General features: G+C 37.7%; 4 protein-coding genes across 6 annotated transcripts; all 4 read right to left on the bottom strand.

Annotated features, from left to right (window-relative positions):
* Window positions 1–1,019: 1,019 nt before the first annotated feature.
* LOC137743330 (zinc finger protein CONSTANS-LIKE 13-like) lies at window positions 1,020–3,956 on the bottom strand. The gene is made up of 4 exons (XM_068483202.1): window positions 3,020–3,956; window positions 2,551–2,754; window positions 2,214–2,476; window positions 1,020–1,485 (listed from the first exon to the last, which is right to left on the bottom strand). Exons 1-4 carry the CDS (start codon window positions 3,623–3,625, stop codon window positions 1,395–1,397), a joined length of 1,164 nt encoding a protein of 387 aa, XP_068339303.1. The 5' UTR covers window positions 3,626–3,956; the 3' UTR covers window positions 1,020–1,394.
* A 9,444-nt stretch (window positions 3,957–13,400) lies between these two features.
* Window positions 13,401–15,685, bottom strand: LOC137743380 (membrane-anchored ubiquitin-fold protein 3-like). Of its 3 annotated transcripts, none has more exons than XM_068483263.1 (5): window positions 15,596–15,685; window positions 15,140–15,284; window positions 14,383–14,610; window positions 13,814–13,987; window positions 13,401–13,606 (listed from the first exon to the last, which is right to left on the bottom strand). In XM_068483263.1, exons 3-5 carry the CDS (start codon window positions 14,513–14,515, stop codon window positions 13,551–13,553), a joined length of 363 nt encoding a protein of 120 aa, XP_068339364.1. In that variant the 5' UTR covers window positions 14,516–14,610; window positions 15,140–15,284; window positions 15,596–15,685; the 3' UTR covers window positions 13,401–13,550. The 3 variants fall into 3 exon arrangements, with proteins under 3 accessions (XP_068339364.1, XP_068339365.1, XP_068339366.1); XM_068483264.1 differs by having other exon boundaries at window positions 15,497–15,623; XM_068483265.1 differs by lacking the exon at window positions 15,596–15,685 and having other exon boundaries at window positions 15,140–15,468.
* Window positions 15,686–18,538: 2,853 nt separating this feature from the next.
* LOC137743381 (monothiol glutaredoxin-S11-like) lies at window positions 18,539–19,301 on the bottom strand. The gene has a single exon (XM_068483266.1). The coding sequence runs from the start codon at window positions 19,073–19,075 to the stop codon at window positions 18,770–18,772; it is 306 nt and encodes a 101-aa protein (XP_068339367.1). The 5' UTR covers window positions 19,076–19,301; the 3' UTR covers window positions 18,539–18,769.
* A 2,749-nt stretch (window positions 19,302–22,050) lies between these two features.
* LOC137741319 (glutaredoxin-C11-like) lies at window positions 22,051–22,690 on the bottom strand. Its single transcript, XM_068481039.1, has one exon. It carries the CDS (start codon window positions 22,593–22,595, stop codon window positions 22,287–22,289), a length of 309 nt encoding a protein of 102 aa, XP_068337140.1. The 5' UTR covers window positions 22,596–22,690; the 3' UTR covers window positions 22,051–22,286.
* Between the last annotated feature and the right edge of the window lie 1,435 nt (window positions 22,691–24,125).

Below are 24,125 nucleotides of genomic sequence, written 5' to 3'. Positions count from 1 at the left end.
ATTTCAAGCTATACTTTCTTTGAAAAAGAAAATTGACCCTTTGATTCTGTTTTAATACAGCTAAATGCTTGTGGATTTGGACGTTAAAGAAAGGGAGAAAAGAAGGGGAAAAACATTTTGCTAGATAATTAATTAAATTGACTTTTAACCTTTAAAGATTTTCTTTAGGTATTTTGCTAGATGTATAACTCCACCTGTGTAAGTTTATCTTACGTTATCGGTCGAATAAAAAAAAAGGAGGGTGGTCGGCATGCGGCACTCCATTTTCACATCAATCCTAATGATTTTGCTAGATGAATTAATCAAACAAACAACCCCATAAATAGAAGCCGACTGATCATATAATAAGTGGCATGGCCAAACCAATAAGCCTTCTCTACATTTTATGTGCAATCTTGTTTTTTGAGTACGACTACTCTACTCTTGTACTTGGGAATAAAACCAAAGGCTTTACCGTGAGGCTGATCCACCGTGACTCTGCTGACCCGCCCTTCTACCCCGGCAACCTCACCCATGCTCAAACCATCGAACTACTCGTTTATCAAATCAAAGCTCGCGCGTTACTTTGTACAATTGGTTCTTCCAAAAGACGACATATCAGCAATAGTACCGTGAATCCAAAACTTTTTCGCCTGAAGACCGAATTTCAGATTCATGGTGTGATGATGGGCACGTTCCTTATTGATGTAGGCATAGGCAACTTCCCGACTAGAACCACAGAATTCATCTTAGCACAACATCACATGGATCTCCTTATCTAGCTAACGTGGGACATTCCAGCACCAGACACCCACCACTGCGTCTTATCGTCCTCACTTATCTTTACTTAGGTTTGCAAGTTGTGTTTGGTCAATGGTGACGCTTCAACTTTGGATTTTATGTCACTTTGGTATTTATTCTTCTACTTTTCCAAAACCAACATATCCATAAATTTCAAAGCAAATGCGCAAGATTAGGCACACTGTCCTGACCTACTAGCATAACCTACGTCTTTGAAGTTACATAACTTGAACATGAGATGCTTTGTACATTTCTAATATCCCATTCGATCACTGCAAAAGGAGCCTAATACAAGTAAGTACAAGATGTTATATTTTTCAGAAACTAGCAAACAAAGGATCCAAACTACAACATCAAAACCTAAACACAAGATTAATAATAAACAATCCTTAATCACTATAATAGCATCTTAATTTTCTCAGGGACTGCATAGCAGTTGTTTTGCCGACTCTTGCAAAATGTTCTAACTTCTAATCCGAACCAATCTCAGTACAAACTCTTTTTATATATTCCTCATCTGATTTGAATGTCAAAGCTGTTTGAAGACGAAGGCAATGCGTGAATATGAGGAAAGAGAAGTCTTAGTCTAAATGTCACATTTTCTTGCCATTCTATCAGCTGTCCATCTTCGCGAAACGTCCTTTAATTCTCGTCCTACTTTCTGCTCGAACCTTCCGCGATTCGTATCTGATGTGCTTCTCATACCTGGTTTTTGTTTCCAAGCAACATAAATGTCAATTACCAAGGTTCAAAGATGGTGGTCAGAAATGGAGGTGCATAAATAATTGAGTTAAGGTTATAGTTACACCACAACAACCACTAGATGGAAATAATGTACAGACAAGCCAACCATTGATGAGAGAACCTCATAACTTCCCCCAATTCTGAACTTTTCCATCGATCAATCAAAACGTCAGATGACAACAAGTCTTCAAATACAAAAAGAAAAGGCCTCCATTACCAAATATAAATTTTGGAATGCCAATTACATCGCAATATTTGTGAGTTACCCAAATATCGTGTTGGTTCTAATTTCTTTTTCTTTCTGATACAACAATATTCTACTGGAGTGGGGGACCGTAGTGTTGGTGGCTGTTGGAACTTCTAGTTGTCAATATGAAGTGAGCACAAAACTTTACAAAATGCTTTAACCAACTCTAGAATCTAACCGGATAAACACTTGAGTTTCGACGATATTCTACTCTGAAGGGAGAAATACCACTAGACTGTCGTGTTAGTACCTATTAGTTTGAAACATTTAGTTGTAAACATGAAGTGAGCACAAAAAAGATGTAAAATCTAAATCTTTCTTTACTGCAATCAAACATATCCCAAAACTTGACGAATCTCGTTGGCTAAAAACAATTTTCGCAATCGTCTAAAGGCAATTTCTAACCAAGAAGAGATACTTGCGGGAGAGGGGGATGATGTACCTCCTTGTTTTCTTCTTCTCCTTGTACCGCGAGAGAGCGGTCTCTCTGTTTTGACAATGTGGAACAACTTTTGGAAAAGCTGAAGAGGCTCCAGAGTTCATTTCCCCTCCAGGACCCTCATTAGAACGACTTCCACTGCCATCGTTGTATGAATGTTTGTCAGGAACTACACAGCAGTCCTGAAGGTAGCTCCTTAGCATGGTTTTCGGGCACGAATCTTGATTTTCCGTCTTGCCGCAATCATTATACTGCGATTCACGGGCCTGCATGGATGGAATACAATTAACTATTTTTCAACTGCAAACTAAAAGTACAACAGAATATAATAGGCTCACACCTCATAAGCAGGAAACGCAGTTGGCTCTGCATCATGTTCAAAACCTGTGAAGAAACGTCCTGGTTGCGGATTTTGTTCGGACGCGAGGGATTGGAATCCCTTAACTTCCACATCTTCACCAAACAAGTTGGGTTCCGACTTGACAAGCACACGAAGCTGATGAAGTATCTCTTCCTTGTGCTGACCGCAAGCAGCATTGCGATTCTGGTTCAACAACAATATCCTGAACCATGTCAAAATTGCAGTAACGGATATATGGTTTCAATAGTCATACACCAACAAGAAATCCTAGTTCTAAAGGTATAGAAGAATTAATAAAAATTGTTAAAAATGCACAGACGTGAATTAGGCCAGTTAGCTTAAGTAGTGTGCCGAGTTGAATCCCCTTTTTATATTTTATAGAATAGAGTAGTTTAAAATATCGTCTTATTGAAAGAAAAACAAAGGATAAGGAGGTTAAAATACAGACCTTAGGCAGAGGAGGAACTCCCATGGCCTGAAATTTGTAAGCCGGATTGTTAACAATCAAATCATCAAGACTAACAACAGAGGGAGTATCCCAAACTGGAAAGTCCGAAAACCCTTCTTCCAAATCCGAAAACCCATCGATCCCACCAACCCCACATCCCCAAAACCCACTACCTCCGCCGCCGCCGCCACCACCCTCATCACTCAAAAGCAGAGCCTTTTTATCCATATTCTCAAACCCAACAACAGCAAGCATCTCACTCAAACAAGGACACCCAGAGAAGCCCTCCAGCGGCCTCCTATCATGCACCGCCGTCGCAGCCGACGACGACGTAAGATTATGGCTTTCCCAGTCACAGTTCTGGCACAGAACAGAGCCCTCCGTCGTGCAAAAAATGGAGGCAGGGGATTTATCACATGCGTCGCAGAGCAGCGAGCGAGTGTGCTTTGTGAAAAGCTGATTGGCCGAGTGGACCTCGCGGTCGCAGGAGAAGCAGAGCTTAGCTGAGTCGGCTCTGCAGTACAGCAGCGCCATTGAAGTCCCACAGTAATCACAGACGCGCTTATGGGTCGCTTCAGATTCTTCATTTCTCGTCCCTCCATTCATTTCTCCCTCTGTAAATTATTCTGGCTTCTCGGTTTTCAGATTTCTGTATAAATCTCTGTTTTTTGTGTTCTTCCCTTTTATCTGAATTTTCTTCTTCTCTTTTTCTCGAAATTTTGAGACGTTGTCGTTTCTTGGTGAAGAAGGAATATTAAATAGGGTTGTTGATTTGTGGCTGCTTTTCTGAGAGATTAACCAATAGGAAAGTGAAATTTCAACTTTGCTTAGCACTTAGCAGTTGCAGTAATTATATGACTGGTTTTTTCTCAGAATAAAAGTTGGATTTGAAAGTTGCCAGTTGGAGATATTTTTTTAGTGTGCCGGAGGACATGAAGTATCATAATGCAATTGTTTTAAATTCTTTTTCTTCAAGTTTCCAGCCGATAGCATTACCACATTTATTCATTGAGTCGTGTTTATGATACACTTAAAAAAATATAGAACAATTTGATACTTGATAGCAGAGGATGCAGGTAAAAGGTAAACTTTTGGGGATGAGCATTCTCTTCGAATATTCTTTATAGGAATTATAAGAATTCTCATATTCTAACTATTTATCGTATATCATGCGATCAGTTTTCGTATTATTTATGTTTAATTTTAAATAATTAAATTCAAATAATTTCTAATACGACAATGTACGATGAATAACTAAAAAGTGAGAATTCCTAATTTCCTTACAATTTGGATTTGGATGGGATTCCAATCCAACTTTTGAGGGTGACGTCTCTCCTATTTATGTGGACTGTGAATAAAAGGGAATAATAAATAAATAAAAAAGCATAAGAATTAAGAGTTTCAAGTTTTGGGACCTCCGAGCTGAATGAGTCAATGTCTGTCGACGGTCATAGTTTTGAAAAAGTTCCAAAAAGAACTAATAAAAAATTGAACTAAAATCATAAAATAATGAGTACAAATGAACCTGGATCCTCTTTCTAAGAATTCAGAGGATTCATCAATTCTATCCGTTCATCGTACATCGTGTGGTCAGAAATTATTTTAAATATTTTTATTTAAAATTAAACACAAACAGTACTTGACAAAAACTGATCGTACAATGTACAATGAATGAAGACGATTCACAAATCTCCAAGATCCCCACCAAAAGAATTCAAAGAGGATCTTGTTGGAGTACATATATCTCTCATTTGAGTTCTAGTCCATGTAGATCCAAAAAATTTGGGTGATTTTAAATATTCGGTACTCTGCGTGCCTTAACTGCTAATCTTAATTTAAAAATTTTTCACTTTCATTTTTGTAGTTTGTTTTATTGTATATCCATTCTTGTAGTTTCGTTTTCAGTTCAATTTGTCAACTAAAGTTCATTTTTCTTTCAATATTTGCACATTTCTCCATTTGAACACTCATATTGAAAGAAATTTTGGTTTATTTGACGGAATGATGGTATTAACAAAATGAAGCTACAAAAACAAAAATGCTATAGAACAAACTATAAGGGCAAAAGTGAACATATGTATTAAAAATATATATTATAATGTTAATGAGTTAAGAATTGTTTCACATGTCAAGCAATTTTCGTCATCACTTGAAAAGTTGCATAAGTGTCCTATCTGATTTCTCAATTAAAAAAAAAAAAAAAAAAAAAAAAACAAACGAAGATGTTAAATAGTCAATAGAATTCTATCATAAAAAAGGTTATAAAATTCTTTTGAACTCAACAAAAGTTTAGCACAAACTCTCAAAAATCTGTAAAGTCTATCATTAAAAAGTTCGTGATTTTATAGAGTTTCTAAAAGTCAATAGAAATCTACAAAATTCTACCACATTAAAAAAAAAAAAAAGTAATGCTAGAGAACTAAATTTGGAGACTAAATTTGCAAACTAAATAATGTGTTACTAATATGAATGAACACGTTTATCAACGATTAAGTAATAAATCAATCATCAATTTCCATGTCCTTTAATTTTCAAAATTTAATTTACAAATTTAGTCTTTCTAACATTATTCAATAAAAAAACTTTGCAAAACTCTATATAAATTTGAATACAAAACAAACGGCAGGTGATGTAATGAATGATATCATGAATCAAAAGATATGATCTCAATTTTTGAATAAAAAACATTATGCTCTATATATACATAATTTCTTGATATTATGATGTGTTGTTGATATCACGTCTCTTCAATCGGGGTCCTCCTCATCAATTCATCAAGAGCATTTTTGTCCACAAATGGTCGACATATCATAAAGTCGAAGACTCACACACGCAATCCACAACGTCGATCATCAATATTCACTCCTCGTCTCGCTACCAATGTCGGTCCAATTCATTAGCTTATGGGGTGGGGGGTAATTCTCAGTACCTTGTCGCCCAAGTCCTCAAGCCACCGCGCGTGAGGGTGAAATTTTCAGTCTAACTGTCACACTGTTACGTGATGTTTTCAATTCATTCATACAGTCGGGTAAGATAAATATGATAAATTGAGTTGTTCGATGTGAGAAATTACCATTACAGCATCTTATAATCTCGGGTAAGGAATGGCGGTCGAAATTCACGAACCAAATGTGACAAACTTCTATCTTCTCTCATACAGGTTAAAGTTTACACAGCAAAAGGCAAAGAGATTTCACGAGGCAGGCATGACAAACTGCTCACATGCAATTACAGTGAAGACATTTCACGAAAAATTATCTCAGCTCAGGAGATTCAAAGTTCTCCTATCCCCCCGACAAAAAATCAATGATTCGTTATGATTTGGATGAACCGATGAAACCTAGTCAATTACAGCAGCTGTGGATTCTTTCATGCGCTTGGCGTACAAGCGGCACAGGAACAAGAGGACTGTTCTAGTCAAAACCGACGAAAGCATAGCCAAAAGAGTCTAACCTGAACTACATAGCCATTGGATATTCGCTAACTTTTCTAATTAACAGAACGTCGTTGATGATTTGTAGGTTATCGATTACTCTGGTGTTGTATGAACTGCAGTTGATGCACTTGTGCCAAAAAATGTGGAAGGTGGCATGGCTAGTTGTGTTGCAATCGTTGCAAAAAATAAAATAGCAATAGCAGTGAAAACTTTTTGCATTCAATTTGTTCACAAAACTGGTTTAGTGTAGATATACGCTTATACTCAGGTATAAAAATTCACATGAAAAATATAAAAGCGATTGCAAGTTGACAATTTCTGTATGTTTCGAACTAGGAACGATAGAGTAATAGTAGAGCTATGGAGATGAAACAGTGCACGTAAAATCCATTTCTTCTAGCCGAAAAATGATGTGTAATAGCATGCAATGATCGAAGACCCTTATCAATGAAAACCAATTACAAGGCCTGTAGATGCACAAGGTCTGTATACTATGGCTAAGTTAACTGAAAGAACGCCGAGCCTAATATATAGCGTGGGCTTGTAACTAAACATGACATTAAAATGATTGGTTGCCTGTATAAAGCCTTTAAGAGAAAGATGGACCACCAATTTTGATAATCGAAATTCAACGACAGCAGGTTCGTCTTGAAATAAGGACATGATACGAAAAACAGAAATCAACAAAAGGCAGATAATGATCAGTCGGCTAAACTACAAATTCCACACTCGTTGCAATGAAGCTAATAATCTTACATCGTCATCGAAGAACTTGCAAATGTCGCAATAATAACAACGCAGTTAGAACAAAGCTGAGCAACCTGGAAACAGATTACAGTGCAAAGTGCAAGCAAAACAAACCTCACTTGATAGGTTCAAAACCATTCAAATACACGATGCAAACAGTGAAAATCAAATCTGTTGTTCGGTGTTGCAAACGGAGCATACAACCAACAACATGAATTGCGAAACCCAAATCATGTTTTCCATCAAAACCAACAATAATCAACACTATGATTATACAAAGCACTGAGAGCATGAACAAATATATGTGAGACAAAAATGACTAATCACAAATGAACACGTGGCCAAACAATTAAAGAATTCAAAACTTGAACCAATATCACTCCAAACAAATAGACGTGTCTATTTTCAATTGGATTTTCAGCAGGACTTACTGCTCTTCTTTCAGTAGCCAAGCATTATTCTTTATCTACTGACTTGTCAATAAATCTGAAGAAGAAGACATCGAAATGGTTGGGAATTGGACCCATTCCTAATTCATGCACGCCCAATACCATTTTTAGCTGGTATAAAACGCTCATATTGGCTATAGCGGATACGCTTCCAATGGATCCCAGTTCGAATTTCATTTCCGCACTTTAAATTAGTTTAGAGTGTAGTACTACTGGTACCAAAAGAAAAGTTGGAAACATGAGGTAACAGAATGGGTATGGTAACCTTTTTTTTTTATTGCATTTTTGGTTTTTAATTGAATACAAATTATTATGTGAAATTCATATGTATTAGTGAACACACAAAAAGTTAGAAGGCGACAAATTTTAACTATTAGTATGCTAGTAAATTGAGAGAATTCAAAGAATTAGAATAATTTCAATACTCTTGAATACAAGTAAACAGGTGTTTATGGTAAATCTCATGTAGGTAACTTTTAGGCGTGCTTGAAACAATGTCACCTAATGTTACTATTCTAAGTCAAAGCTGTTGAATTGTAATCTTGTCTTGGCCCAAAGATAATTGATCTGGCCCATACACAAAGAAAGATCCATGCACATGCTAGAGAATTCTAGCAAAGTTCAAGTTGGTGGAAGAGTCTAGAAGAATGGTGAGGATTCCACCAACATACAAGATTAGTGTAGATAATTCTAGCTTAGGAAAGTAGTGGAATTATCTAGATATCTCTAGCATGATGTTTTCATGCTTCTCCAAGGTTCCATCCATGCCTATAAAAGGAGAAGGCATCCACACCATTTGGAACAACCAAGAGAGCAAGTAGCAAGAAGTGAGAGTGTCAAGTAAGAAGTAAGAAGAAGCAACAAAGCTTCTAAGAGTGTTTGAGTGTTTCCTTTTGTACTAAGTTTGTGAGTGAATAAAAACCTTGTGTAATACTTTGAGAATTCTTTCTTTCTCTTGCCTATCAATTCCGCTGCGTTACATTTTTCTTTGTGAGATAAACATCTCTAGAATAGTGAAGCATTTTTAAACCCCAACAAAGTGGTATCAGAGCTATGGCTAGCAATGCTATGGCAGCCTTCCAAGTTCCAGTGCTCGACAGCAACAACTTCGATAATTGGAGTATCAAAATGAAGGCCCTTTTGGGTGCACACGATGTCTGGGAAGTTGTGGAGAAAGGCTACACTGAGCCAGAAGATGAAGCTACTCTGTCTCAACCCCAGAAGGAGAGTTTGAAAGATTCAAGAAAGAGAGACAAGAAGGCTCTCTACCTCATATACCAAGCATTAGATGACAATGGCTTTGAGAAGGTCTCGAGTGCAACCTCTGCCAAGCAAGCATGGGAGAAGCTTCAAACCTCTTACAAAGGAGCCGAACAAGTGAAAAAGGTTCGTCTTCAAGTATTAAGAGGTGAGTTCGAATCTCTACAAATGAAAGGGTCTGAATCAATCTTTGATTATTTCTCAAGAGTCTTAGCCGTTTCCAATCAATTAAAAAGAAACGGAGAAAAGTTAGAAGATGTTAGAATTATGGAGAAGATACTACGCTCGTTGGACCCCAAGTTCGAGCACATTGTCGTGACGATTGAAGAAACTAAAAACTTGGAAGAAATTAGTATAGAGCAATTAATGGGTTCGCTACAAGCATATGAAGAGACACATAAGAAGAGGCAAGGGAATGATGAGCAGCTCCTTAAGACGCATGTTCAGCCAAAGAAGAAAGAAGAAAGCTTCGACAACGAGAGAAGCCGATATGGAAGAAGTCGTAGTCGAGGTCGCGGACGTGGACATGGACGTGGATGTGGTTGGAACTTAAACAACCATAGCAACTACGAAAGAGGAGAAAGCTCAACAAAAGGTCGCGGAAGAGGACGCTCAAACTCAAGGTATGAAAAATCTCAAGTTCAATGCTATAATTGTCAAAAGTTTGGGCATTATGCTTGGGAATGTAGAGCTCCAAATAACAGACTTGATGAGAAGGTCAATTATGTGAAAGAAGAGAAAGAAGAGAATGGTGTTGTGCTACTAGCATGCAAGAACAATGAAGGAGACCAAGACTATACATGGTACCTTGACACCGGCGCCAGCAACCACATGTGCGGAAGAAGAAGCATCTTCGTAGAGCTCAATGAATCAGTGAGTGGTAACGTTTCTTTTGGAGATGAATCCAAAATACCCGTAAAAGGAAAAGGTAACATCCTTATTCCCCTGGAAAATGAGGGTCACCAATTAATTTCGAATGTCTACTACGTGCCCAATATGAAAAGCAACATTTTGAGTTTGGGTCAACTCTTAGAAAAAGGTTATGATTTTCATACGAAAAATTATATCCTTTTTCTTAGAGATGACAAAGGAAGATTAATTGCCAAGGCGAAAATGTCAAAGAATAGGATGTTTCCCATGAACATTCAAAACGATGTTGCAAAGTGTCTCAAGATATGTTACAAAGACATATCTTGGCTTTGGCATCTTCGTTTTGGGCATCTTAACTTTGGGGGATTGGAGTTATTATCCAAGAAGGAGATGGTGAGAGGCTTACCGTGTATCAGCCACCCTGATCAAGTTTGCGAAGGATGTTTACTTGGGAAACAGTTCAGGAAAAGCTTTCCAAAGGAGTCGACCACAAGAGCCCAGAAGCCACTCGAGCTCATTCACACCGATGTGTGCGGTCCAATAAAACCAAGCTCTTTGGGTAAAAATAATTATTTCCTTCTCTTCATTGATGATTTTTCAAGAAAAACCTGGGTGTATTTCTTGAAGCAGAAATCAGAAGTCTTTGGAGCATTCAAGAAGTTCAAAGTCGCTGTAGAAAAGGAGAGTGGTTGCAAGATCAAAGCCATGAGATCTGATCGAGGAGGAGAATTCACTTCGAAGGAATTTCAAGAGTTTTGTGAAGCAAATGGAATCCGTCGACCTTTGACAGTTCCAAGATCCCCTCAACAAAATGGAGTGGCGGAAAGAAAAAATCGAACCATCCTCGACATGGCTCGAAGCATGCTCAAAAGCAAGAAATTGCCTAAGGAATTGTGGGCAGAAGCTATAGCATGTGCTGTCTACCTATCCAATCGGTCTCCAACAAGGAGTGTGTGGGGAAAAACTCCGCAAGAAGCATGGAGTGGAAGAAAACCAGGTATTTCTCATCTAAGAGTTTTTGGAAGCATAGCCCATGTATACGTACCAGACGAGAGGAGAACCAAACTCGACGACAAAAGTGAGAAGTTCATCTTCATCGGCTATGACACCAATTCAAAAGGCTATAAGCTGTATAATCCAAACAATGGGAAGACGGTGATCAGTCGAGACGTGATGTTCGATGAAGAAGGAGAATGGGATTTTGGCCCACATGCAGGTGATCTTCACTTCTTTCCTCAATTTGAAGAAGAGAATGAACAAGGGATGATGGAGCAAGCAAGAGAGGTACAACAAGAATCCACTACTCCACCTACTTCACCAACATCAACCAATCATGGTAATTCATCAGCATCAGCATTGTCAAGTGGGAGTCTAAATGAAAGAGAAGTACCACGCACAAGAAGTATATGAGATCTTTATGAGGTAACTGAAAGACTTGATAATCCTACACTTTTCTGTCTCTTTGCTGATTGTGAACCAGTCGACTTCCAAGAAGCAGTGCAAGATACTAAGTGGAGGAAAGCAATGGATGAAGAAATTGAAGCAATTCAGAAGAATGATACATGGGAACTCGCTATTCTTCCGAAAGGACACAAAGCCATCGGAGTCAAGTGGGTGTACAAGACAAAGAAAAATGCCAATGGAGAGGTCGAAAGATACAAGGCAAGACTAGTGGCGAAAGACTATAGTCAAAGAGCCGGAATCGACTATGATGAGGTATTCGCACCCGTTGCTCGGTTGGAAACTATACGATTACTAATTTCTTTGGCAGCTCAAAACAGTTGGAAGATTCAACAAATGGATGTGAAGTCTGCCTTCCTAAATGGAGTCCTTGAAGAAGAAGTCTACATTCAGCAACCGTCAGGCTATGAGATCAAAGGGCATGAAGACAAAGTTCTGAAGCTGAAGAAAGCCCTTTATGGGTTAAAACAAGCGCCACGAGCATGGAATAGTCGCATCGACAAGTACTTTCAGGAAAACAACTTCATCAAGTGCCCTCATGAACATGCTCTCTACGTCAAAGTCAAAGATGGAGATATTTTGATTGTGTGCTTATATGTGGATGATCTAATCTTCACTGGGAGTAATCCAAGCATGTTTGAAGAGTTCAAGAGAGTGATGACCAAAGAATTTGAGATGACCGACATCGGGTTGATGGCATATTACCTAGGCATTGAAGTCAAGCAGAACGAAGAAGGAATTCTCATCTCCCAAGAAAGCTACACAAAGGAGATACTGAAAAAGTTCAAAATGGACGACTGCAAGCCCGTGGGCACGCCAATGGAGTGCGGAGTCAAACTAACCAAGTATGACAAAGGAGAAAGCGTAGATCCAACATTTTTCAAAAGCCTAGTTGGAAGCTTGCGCTACTTGACTTGCACAAGACCAAATATTCTCTATGCTGTCGGATTAATCAGTCGCCACATGGAGAATCCCACAACTACACATTTGAAAACGGCCAAAAGAATTCTTCGATACCTCAAAGGTACTGTTAACTTTGGCTTGTTTTATTCAAGTTCTGATAACTACAAACTTGTTGGATATAGCGACAGTGATTGGGCAGGAGATTCCGACGATAGAAAAAGCACTACTGGATTTGTGTTCTTCATGGGAGACACTGCATTCACATGGATGTCGAAGAAGCAACCGATTGTCACTCTCTCTACCTGTGAAGCTGAATATGTAGCTGCTACTTCATGTGTCTGCCATGCAATCTGGCTGAGAAACTTGCTGAAAGAATTAAGAATGCGACAAGAAGAGCCAACAAAGATCTATGTCGACAACAAGTCTGCAATAGCTCTAGCAAAGAATCCAGTATTCCATGACAGGAGCAAACACATAGATACCCGTTATCATTTCTTAAGAGAGTGCATTGCAAGAAAGGATGTGCAAGTGGAATACGTGAAGTCTCAAGACCAAGTTGCCGACATATTCACCAAGCCACTCAAACAAGAAGACTTTGTCAGACTAAGAAACTCAATTGGCGTCACAAGACAAGATTAAGGGGGGATGTTGAATTGTAATCTTGTCTTGGCCCAAAGATAATTGATCTGGCCCATACACAAAGAAAGATCCATGCACATGCTAGAGAATTCTAGCAAAGTTCAAGTTGGTGGAAAAGTCTAGAAGAATGGTGAGGATTCCACCAGTAGATAATTCTAGCTTAGGAAGGTAGTGGAATTATCTAGATATCTCTAGCATGATGTTTTCATGCTTCTCCAAGGTTCCATCCATGCCTATAAAAGGAGAAGGCATTCACACCATTTGGAACAACCAAGAGAGCAAGTAGCAAGAAGTGAGAGTGTCAAGTAAGAAGTAAGAAGAAGCAACAAAGCTTCTAAGAGTGTTTGAGTGTTTCCTTTTGTACTAAGTTTGTGAGTGAATAAAAACCTTGTGTAATACTTTGAGAATTCTTTCTTTCTCTTGCCTATCAATTCCGCTGCGTTACATTTTTCTTTGTGAGATAAACATCTCTAGAATAGTGAAGCATTTTTAAACCCCAACAAAAGCACATAACAAAATGCCACACGATAAAATTGCCGCATGATAACACGTGAAATGGTAACACGCGTTTGACACGAGCCGAGCTATAACAATCCGAGCAATAACTTCAGGTAGCAAAGGCAACTTTAACTGCATGACTATAGATGTGAATGAAAATTTCACACTGCACTTGCATCAAATATGAAGGAAAAAATTACAAAAAATTGAGAAAACCGAACGCGATCCGTCCGCTGCAATCGAAGCCGCAGAGAGCCTGCTTCCCAGATTAAAGGAGGGTGCAGGAGCATGAATTCATCTTTTGCATATCTTTCTGTTTTTTTCCTGCACAAAACTCATCCCATATAGAAATTAGGCACCGATCATCCTCCATGAACACGCAGGAAATTTCAGAGACCCAAATATTTCCTAACTAACAATACAAGATCTGAAGATCATACGAACTTCAACATTTTTACGAACAAAAATGCAACGTAAATCTGCATTTGAGATGAAACAACTTAATTCAAAGGAGGGTTTAAGCAAATTAACCTGTCCTTTTGTTTTTGGGTACAAGAGGCTGTACTACTGCATGCATGATCACAGCCTCACCGGTCTGGTTACCGGCGGTTATTCTGGAATCAGCAAGTGTCTTGCTATTCTCTAAAACTTTGCCACCATGTATGATTTTTACTTCGTCTACTGACTTCGGTGTCACTGTTTTTGCTGTGGTGATCGGAACATGTATACATACGGTAAGTGCAGCTAAATTTTGTATGAACGTATCTATTCATCGCATGATCAGTTCACCAAAATCCAATTTTTAGCAAATCAAGTTCATCATCAAAATCCAACCTTTAGCAAATAAAGTTCATCAAAATCCAACCTTTAGCAAACCAAGTTCATCAAAATCCAACCTTTAGCAAATCAAGTTGTCAAAATCCAATCTTTAGCAAAAAAATGTTCATCAAAATCCAATCTTTAGCAAATCAAGTTCATCAAAATCCAATTTCAGCCAATCATTCAACAAATTCCAATGTTCAGCCAATCAAATTCATCAATTCCAATTTCATTGAGCAAAGAAGAATCAAATTAGAGAGAGGGTGTGACTAATTTCTTACCTTGAGGCCACTCAGCAAGTAGCCTTTTCTTAAGAGATGATACTGTCATAGATGGTGCATAAGTATTGATTCCTATATCTGTCCCATCGTAAATCCGGAACTTGAGTGCTATATGCTCCCCTCTTTGCCCCATAGCATATGCTCCCCTTCTCCTTTGTTCTTCCCCAAACTCGAAACCCCAAACCGACAACTTCCTCCACTCGTAAAATTCAGCCTCCCCCAACCCACCTGAAGAAAACAGAGCAAAAGAAACATCAAATATTGTGATTTTTCAAATCCTTTTTTCGAAAAAGATTATTCAATACTATAAAAGAAATAAAAATGCTCATAATCTTTAACAAATAGGACTCAAGAATGCCTAGTGTAAAGGAAAATTCAGACTCCCCCAATTCCTTTTCCGAGGAATATTTATGACGTACATTCAGCATTGTATTTCAACGATCCAAACAATCCATCATTTTAACTCAAGACTTCAGACTCACCCAATTGCTTTTCCAAGGACTGTAATTATATTTCAACGATCTAAACCGTTTATCTTTTTATGGAACAGTTTATCATTTTTACTCAAGACTCAAAGAATGCATAGTGTAAACGAAAAGTCAGATTCCCCAATTCCTTAATTGGGACTATTTATGACCTCCACTCACTCAACATTGTGTTTCAACGATCCAAATTGTCTATGTTTCAATTCAAGACTCAACAATGCATAGTAGTTTAAACGAAAACCAAAATTTTGTGGAGAAAACGCGATTCTTACCTCTGTGAATTCAGCAAATGACGATCGATTCTTTGAAAGAACTGGAAAAATCTGTACATCCGAATCAAGGGCTTGGGGACCAATCCAACCAAGTAAGAACCTCATATGACCCAAGTGCTTCAATTGCTCGATCGAATCAATATCTCTGCACACGATGATATAATGCCGAATCTATTCATCTCATAAATATTCATAAAATTCGCAACGCAAGTTCCGAAATGCAATCTGACTATAAAAAAGTTAAAAGAAAATGTGCGATCCGTGCCTTGATCTTGTACCAAATAAATCCTAGCATGCAAATCTGTTTAATTAATTGCGAATAAAATAAATAAAATTCCAAGCAGAAATCTCCATTACAGTGATTGTCGAAATTATCAAGCATGAGAATAAAGTTTTCACATTCGTAGGATCAAGATTGTTGTAACAACAGAAAATTAAAGATCCAAGAAATCTCACATTTTCCGTCGTAATTGTTCATTTTCTCGGCAACCAAACAGGAGGTAAGAGAATCAATTCTGGAACGAAAAGAATGAAACTGTAAACGATTTCTAGCTGTGATCTGCAGATAGGACAGCAGCGAATGACTAATATACCCCTCGTTTGGTCTTAAGATAGTGACGTGTCGTGTCGTGATTGGTTAGTAGGAGGTCCTTTGGTTTGAGAAATGGTCTAAGACACGAGTTCGTTACTGTTAGTTACTTCAGATTACTTTAACCGGGCAACGCTCGTGTGGGGTAGTGCTCAGGGTAGCTCATATGGACCACACCGATATGATTTTACCAAGTATTTATGTGGCTTGCCACTCGTTGTTCTCATTTTTTAAGAAAATTCATTATTAAAATCGTTATTATGTTAATTTTAGTATTGAGATAGTTGTCGTCTATAGCATTATAACACATAAATTAGTCATCGCCACATTAAAATTGTTTTAACAATAGAGGCCTATTCTTTTTGACAATCCTTGAGGCATCTGGTCCAAAGTGTTTCTTCAAACAAAATTAATTGGAGATCGATGGATGGAGACATCTAAGATATTTTTTAAGTAGCAAGATCTTTCTCCAATATCGAATCCTCTCAACACATTCTCTCATGCATGGCATTAATTTTTATGTGAGAGAGCATATATACGTGATCGTTGAACTTGATAGCCCTACTTTGATATAATATTAGAATCTGACTATTGGCTTGACCATGTGTGCAAGTCATGAGAAAGACTTATATGGAATGATTCACCATTACTGTTTTCTTACCAATAAAATAATGACATGTGTAATGTTTTTAACACATAACATTGTATTATTTAATTAGGTCAAGTGCAAACCCGTTTCATGTAACTTGCTTTTACAAGTTGTTCTAGTCCGGTACTTTCCTAGTTTACGCTTATAAACCCTAATGTACTAAAGGAACATATTTAGCGGTGACAGCTTAGGGGTATTCAACTGATTCGAAACCCTAAAACAACCGACCATAAATGCGTTTTGAATTGGATTCTGCAGGCCATGGCTGCAAACCCTAGATACCGTTGCATCACCAAAGTCCACGTGCGGCAAATTCATGTCTGCCCTAATTTCTACTTGCTTCCAATTAAAAACAATAATACCGTTTTCTTTTGAATTTTCCAGATTAAGATTGACGGTGATTGATCATCAAAAGGCAACAATGAATCTTTGGTCCAGAGTGATTTTCTGGGGCAGCCACCACTCGGCAGTCACTCAAATGATTTTACAGTCATGTGCATGTCTCACTCCATTGTGGAATCTTCACGGAGTACTTTATTCCGGTATAATTTCGTTCAATTTCTCTACATATATGCATATTGATCCTAGGAGTTGAAATTGTTAGAGATGTCTAGGGCTAGGACCATTGCAACTGGGAGTCTAACCTGCAAAATGACATAGAGAGGGGGGACCATTCACTCCACAAAGTAGATGTCTTTGTATTTAGCATATATATGCATTAAACCTCATCCCCATCGCAGATACGCCATAGTGCATGTGAATCCTAATAACCCTAATACTAAACCCCTAGTATTATGTCGGGAAATCAAAACCTTGCATAATAGTTTATAGTACATCTGATCTCCAGCTCCATTCACTTTCAATTGAGTTAGATGCTCACATTCTAATATGGTATACTAGAGCATACTATTCACGTGTTGAGCCCGATGCTCACATGTCCTCATTATCACGCAATATCTTAGAGCTCTCCACCCATCAATTAGTTTTGGGCTAGATGCTCCCAAATATCTTATTCATCGTTTGGCTATATGATAATTACCATCATATTCTTCGTAAATTTTCCCTACACCTTCCAAGTTACTGGAATTCGAATGTCAGAATAGTACTAGTTGTATGTATAAGTTGCATTACTAATTGTCATAAATATTTTCTCTATGAGAAGGATATGTCTGAGACAGTGACTCCGAAAAGGAATATATATATATATATATATATATATGTATGTATGTATATCTCAGAGATGCGAATGATATCTTGCTCCCGCACTAATAATATGTGGAAACTGTTATTTCCATTACAAGAATGATATAGGTTGATGACACTGACTGCCAAACGCAAGTCTATCGTTGGAGGGAAAGGAGCAAGAAGAGAATAAAATAAAAGGAACCGAAGTGGGTAAAAGTAAAGAATGCAATAACTTTCTTTATCTGTCATAAAGTTGAAGAATCTATGCTTAGAAAAATAGACCTCTTCTTCTTTTCTTTATACCCTTCCCATATGAGGGAAGGCAAGATTGGATTGCAAAAGTCAGATTTTATTAATTTGTCTCCCACTACAAGCTCTGAATTTTAGGCGATGTTCAGCAAGTTCAATTTATCTGCATTGCTTCAATTTTTCTGTTGCATGCATCGATCTGATCTTATAATGTTAAACAAAGTGTGTATTCAGTTTGTTTATCACAAGTTCAGAAAAAAGAATCACATTTTACTTGAAATAAATTTGAAAAGGTAATTAAAAGTCACTACCATACGGTATGAAAACGAGTTAATTAAGGTACTGTAGATATTATCAGAGAATTTTCAAGGTAGTATACTTTGTTCACAGGATATTCTATATGTAGGTTGACTGGAGGCAAAAATGGCAGAAGAAGAAAGAATATTTCTTAATCATGTTCAATAAACTAATTAGTTAGAGGTCAGTCACTTAAATTTTGGTTTCAAGTTGTAGAAAGAGAGCTTTTCATTCTTTCTTTGTATTTTATTTCTGCAGTCGGCATTACTGCAATCTTTAGACTAGATATAATTTTTCTTCTAACAGCACCGTATATATTCTAAATTGCTCTAATGGAGAAAAGAATTCAAATTTGGGTGCATGGGAGCGCTTTCACTGTACACGATGGTGTTTAAATAATGGTGCACCAAGACGTATAAAACTACTTCATTAAAAATAGGAAACAGATGGCTAGATTACAAGCTATAGCTGATCAAATCTTACAGAATATAAGACACGTGAAACACTACATAAGTATTTTGCGGAAAAAAAACAAGAAAGCACTACATAAACTTTTTGAATACGAAGCTCACTACAGTACTAATTTGAACCAGTTTATTTATTTTTTTTCAACACGATATTTGAGTAGTTAATTAATTAAGACAAATTAAGTCTGCTGCTGTTAAGTCTGCTGCTGGTAAGGTTTCAGCTGTGGGATCAGCTGGCCTTTTAGGTGGAGGGACATGACTTCGTTGGTCGATCCAATGAGGTTTCCACCTATGAACACTGCGGGCACAGGCGCAGTACACCCCAGCCTTGTAAGAGCCTTCTCCATTTCCCGGCCTTCGGGATCTTGGTCAATCTCATGAACCACAGGACTCACCCCAATCTCTTGGAATAGAATGTTGACTGCATAACACAGGCAACATGAGCTCTTGCTAAAAATCACCACACCCTTCTCGGATGCCAACCTCATTACTCTGTCCATCTTAGGAAAACTCGTTTGATCACGAATATCTTCCCAATATGGCAAACCTTTGCCTTGAATGGAAAAGTAAGTTATCGAAATATGGCAAAGTTTTACCTAAGACTGCTTGTTTACTTAAGACTTGATCAAAACCTTCAGATCGAATTCGGACTGAACTCGATCGAATGGTTGGATTGGGTTTTGGAATTAGAAGAGAATTAGATAGGCTAGCTAGAGAGAGAATTGTTTGAAGGCTTAAGGTTGTTTGAATATTTGAGCTCTCATGCTGGACTATTTATAGGGACAGCAGTAGGTGTGGACTGCATGCTTCCTTTGAACAACAAGAACATCCAAAGGAACATGGTCTTTACTTAGATGCCCTAATAGAAAAATGCTACTTTTTTATGATAAAGACTAGCATGTTCTATAACTATTAGACTGAACAAGTTGCAGATGTTTTTGCGAGAGCAGTGTATATGTCTTTTGCACATGAGTGAAGTGAATTAATTAGTGTACTACATATATTTGAGTGGTGAAATTAGTATGTGACGTGGATGGCCTATGCACCATTTCTTTCCAGGTAGTGAAGATTTGACGCAAGGAAAGGGATCATCTCCAGATCCCCTTCCACCTAATTCACCTAGTCCGGATCCAGGCTGTTCAACGACTACCATTATTATCACTTTTAAAGTGACCTCCTGTTTGTAGCTATTGGATCAAATTTGAACAACCCGGATTCCGAACTTAGTGGATTAGATGGAAAGGGAGGATCCCTAACGCGAACAAAGACCAAATGAATACTCACTACTGTCTCTAGACACAACAAAAGTAGAGAAATTTTCTATAATGCAGCTGGTCAATTTATACCAGATTCTCTGCAACCACCTTCCCTTGAATCCTTGTGCAGAAAGATGGGGATGAGATAGATGGCCTTCGGTGCTGTGTGATTCTCTTCAGTTGCATGCACCCACCAACTTGCACGATTCCTTTTCGCACGTAAGGGCACGTAGGGGTCCGGCGGGCACGTGCGAGCTGAGACATTGCTCATACGCATTCTGATATTGTTTTTTTCCAAACTTGCCATGCTCCACATGTATATGGATAGGCATTATGATGACCACACGTTATAGAAACATCGCACAACTTCCCCTTCAGTAGAGATGAAGAGGATTAATTCCTCTTCTTGGAGGAAACCGTTACAATATAATGAGAGATCAGATTATATATATCATTGAGTAAATAAATTGCTTATTCTGAAGGCCATAGTGGAGAACTTTTTGTTCAATTGGATTTGGAGGAATACGAGGCACAAAAAGTTCAGGGCATCTAATTGTCATTGTCTTCTCTGATCCTTTAGCGGCTCGAGAGATTCTGCTGTGTAACCGAGATGAGAGATGTATGTAGATACAAAGGGACATATCCTCGGTTGTATGGATGCATCTTGTGTAGAAGCGTCATGCACCTGGTGTCGTTATAGTGGGGCGAGCCTGACGTTCCAAAAATCCAACACACGTAGAGGTGCGGCGGGCACGTGCGAGCTGAGACATTGTTCATACACATTCTGATATTGTTTTTTTCCAAACTTGCCATGCTCCACATGTATGTGGATAGGCATTATGATAACCACACCTTATAGAAACATCGCACAACTGCCCCTTCAGTAGAGATGAAGAGGATTAATTCCTCTTCTTGGAGGAAACCGTTAGAGTATAATGAGAGATCAGATTATATATATCATTGAGTAAATAAATTGCTTATTCTCTGAAGGCCATAGTGTAGAACTTTTTGTTCAATTGGATTTGTAGGAATACGAGGCACAAAAAGTTCAGGGCATCTCATTATCATTGTCTTCTCTGATCCTTTAACGGCTCAAGAGATTCTGCTATGTAACCGAGATGTAGATACAAGGGAACATATCATCAGTTGTATGGATGCATCTTGCGTAAAAGCGTCATGCGCCTGGTGTGCCGAAAGCCAGTTGGCAGTTGTTAAAGTGATGTTGATATTCTAGTCTGTGGCAGTGCCAGAACGCTGAGAACCACCCATTTCATCTTTTGCGTTGTAGATATTAACCGGCCTGAGCGCCCACAGCCTAGTAGATATAGTGTTTCCTATAAATGCAAAGGCTTGAAATTCTTATCTTATGTTGATTCCATATTAGTCATGACTCGCATACAATTAATTAAAATAATAATGAAAACTATAGCACATTTTATAATATATACATATATATCTGTGTGTGTATATATAGTGGAAAAAGGATAGGCACTAAGCTAGTGGATAAGTTTTTAATATTGGGAAATTAACAATATTATTGATCAAATATTCAGAAATCTTGATGATGATAAAAAGTGATATACTATATAGTTTTGCATGGAACAATCTTCTTTGAACACTCACAAATATATGAAAAATGCTCTGCAGTTTATAGTTTCTTGACTTTTATGCACTGATGTCGGGTGCATATCACTTGCCGCCTAAGTCAACAACAAAATTTAGAATACATAGAAGGACTTACCAATTAAAGCTGCTATTCACACTCCACAATAGAAATAGTCATATTGCAATTCTTTTAATGAACAAAATTAAGGTTGAAGAAAATTACGGTTCCACTGTAAAAACAATTGGTGGGAGTGCGTAATGACTATATATTTTGTAATGAAAAAAAAAAAAAAAAAAAAACAGTTCTCTTTCAAATTTTATATAAGCCAATTGTCGAAGTTCGACCTATTATTGCTGATTTGGCAGATAGGGAAAATAATGCAGTATTCAATTACTTTTAGGGTGGTGCTATGCACACAATATTTTTTACCTTAACTGCCTTCTCAATTTATGATCATCAGATCAAATGAATTGAAGGGTATCAAAAGACATAAATTAATTAACAAAGATGTGTAGAAGATAAAAAGGGGTGTGAGGATAGCAACACCCAAACTTCTAATGGTCAATAATTAGTAGAAGATGCTTAGTTAGAGAAAATTTTCAAAATTCTCCAGGATACTTTTCATATGATCTGACTTCATTTCATATATATATATATATATAGAATGTTGCCGGGAAGTTAAATTACATACAAAGTAGAAGAAGGTAAACTACACCTCAATACTCATTTTCTTTAAGCATGGTGATGGTATTGCGATTCTTTTCTGTGTTGACTACTAAAACTACAGAACATTAGCATAGCAAGCTTAAGCATAATATATAGCTACTAGGTAGCTAAAACCCTAGCTAGCTAGAACCAGATGGCTTGTGCATCTTTGAGCATTTGTTTTAGAGATCCATCGACATGGTAGGATATGATGTCTTTCGAGGAGCCGACATATTTCCCGCCTATGAACACAGCAGGAAGAGCAGGGTTGCAGCCGAGGTTTCTCAGTGCCCACTCCATGTCCCTCCCATTGGCGTATCGGTCGAGCTCGTGAATCGCCGGGCTTGCTCCGAGCTCGTAGAAAAGCGTCTTCACGCTGTGGCATATGCAGCAGGAGCTCTTTGTGAAGATCACAGCAGCCTTCTGTGAAGCCAACTCTCTCACACTCTCCATCACTAAAAACAATAATTGGTTTCTTAGAGAACAAGTAATGCAGCTGAGTTACTGGAAATGATGAAAACCGTAAAGCAGAAAGATATTTATGATTTGTGGAGCTTGCGGATGGTGGACTTTGAGGTTCATGTGCCTGGCTATTTATAAAGGATGTGGGGGAGAATTTGTTTAATTTAGATAAAAGGAGAAACAATTTAAGAACCAGAAAAATGGATAAGAAAGAGAAAGTAGCTTTAAAATATTTGGATTGGATAAGAAAAATGCCCCCTTTGTGTTGATTTGCATATGATGGTGACTCCGTTAAGATTTTAGACTGGTCATCGGATCACTTTTTATACCGATATTATCATCTAACTTGCATTTACTACATGCAAAGCTAAGCAGATATATGTGTTTTTCACAAAAGACTAGATGTCAAAAAATATATATTAAAGTTGTCTATTTCGACTTGAAATTCTTGTATTCTTCAACTGCGCCTACTATATGCTATAAACAAATTGCATGCAGCATATTTTTATCACACAATAAATCATAATTCAGATCTCTTGAGATGTCGTACGATGAACAAGATTTGAAACTTTGAATAAGAATCAAATACACACGTGTATATTAAGTTATTAATCAACCCACAAACACACTTTAGGTCCTGGTTGATAGCATCAAGATATACTAATAAATGTTAACATTAGTAATCAATACATTACGTTCACTCATTTTTTGCAATATGTTTGGTCAATTTGTTAAAGTCGTAATCAATACATTACGTTCACTCATTTTTTGCAATATGTTTGGTCAAATTGTTAAAGTCAGATCTGGCTAGGACTTGGTTGCCCTAGCTAGCTAGATATTATATAGTATGGATTGGAGCAAAAGATTTTTCAGTGTACTAGGAAAACAGAGAGCATACGCCACATGTTATTATTATACAAGTGGTGGAAAGTTCTTTTTTCAATTGTTCCTCCAATTATACAATTACATGTGGTGTATTGTCTTGTGTTCTGGGAATACCGAAAAATCTTTGATTGGAGGGGCGCCTTGACATTGTACATTAGCAAGGGATTGAAAACTATAACTCAAATGATTAACCTGCGTCTGAATTTTTATGTTCGACTCCCCTGTTCCGATGTTGTTTCACTGTATGCATCAATTTGCTAGTTGTTAGGATTGCATTGCATTGCATGTTCTGTGCTTTGCTCTTTGTGAATATGGTAGCTGGCTGCTAGCTAGAGTGATGCACGTGGCTGATGCGGAGAAAGATAGAGTTTATCCAATTAAATTCCACTTTGTTCATATGGTCCCTCCATGAAAATGCAGGGAATATATAGGGATTGGGACTTTTAACAACATAGTTGACTTAATAATAACGAACCTACAGGACCGACCTTCAAAAGTTATGATCTATATATTTTTGGGTTTTACTAGTACTTTAAACTAAGTACTAACTGATGTGTGATAGTGTTTTAATTTATTCGCTCATATCTATTGTTAGATCCTGCATTATTCAAGAAAGTGGATGTTTTATGCTTTATA

The sequence above is a fragment of the Pyrus communis genome, chromosome 8 (assembly GCF_963583255.1).
Source record: "Pyrus communis chromosome 8, drPyrComm1.1, whole genome shotgun sequence".
Taxonomy (NCBI): Eukaryota; Viridiplantae; Streptophyta; class Magnoliopsida; order Rosales; family Rosaceae; genus Pyrus; species Pyrus communis.
This window is presented reverse-complemented; position numbering and strand designations above follow the sequence as displayed.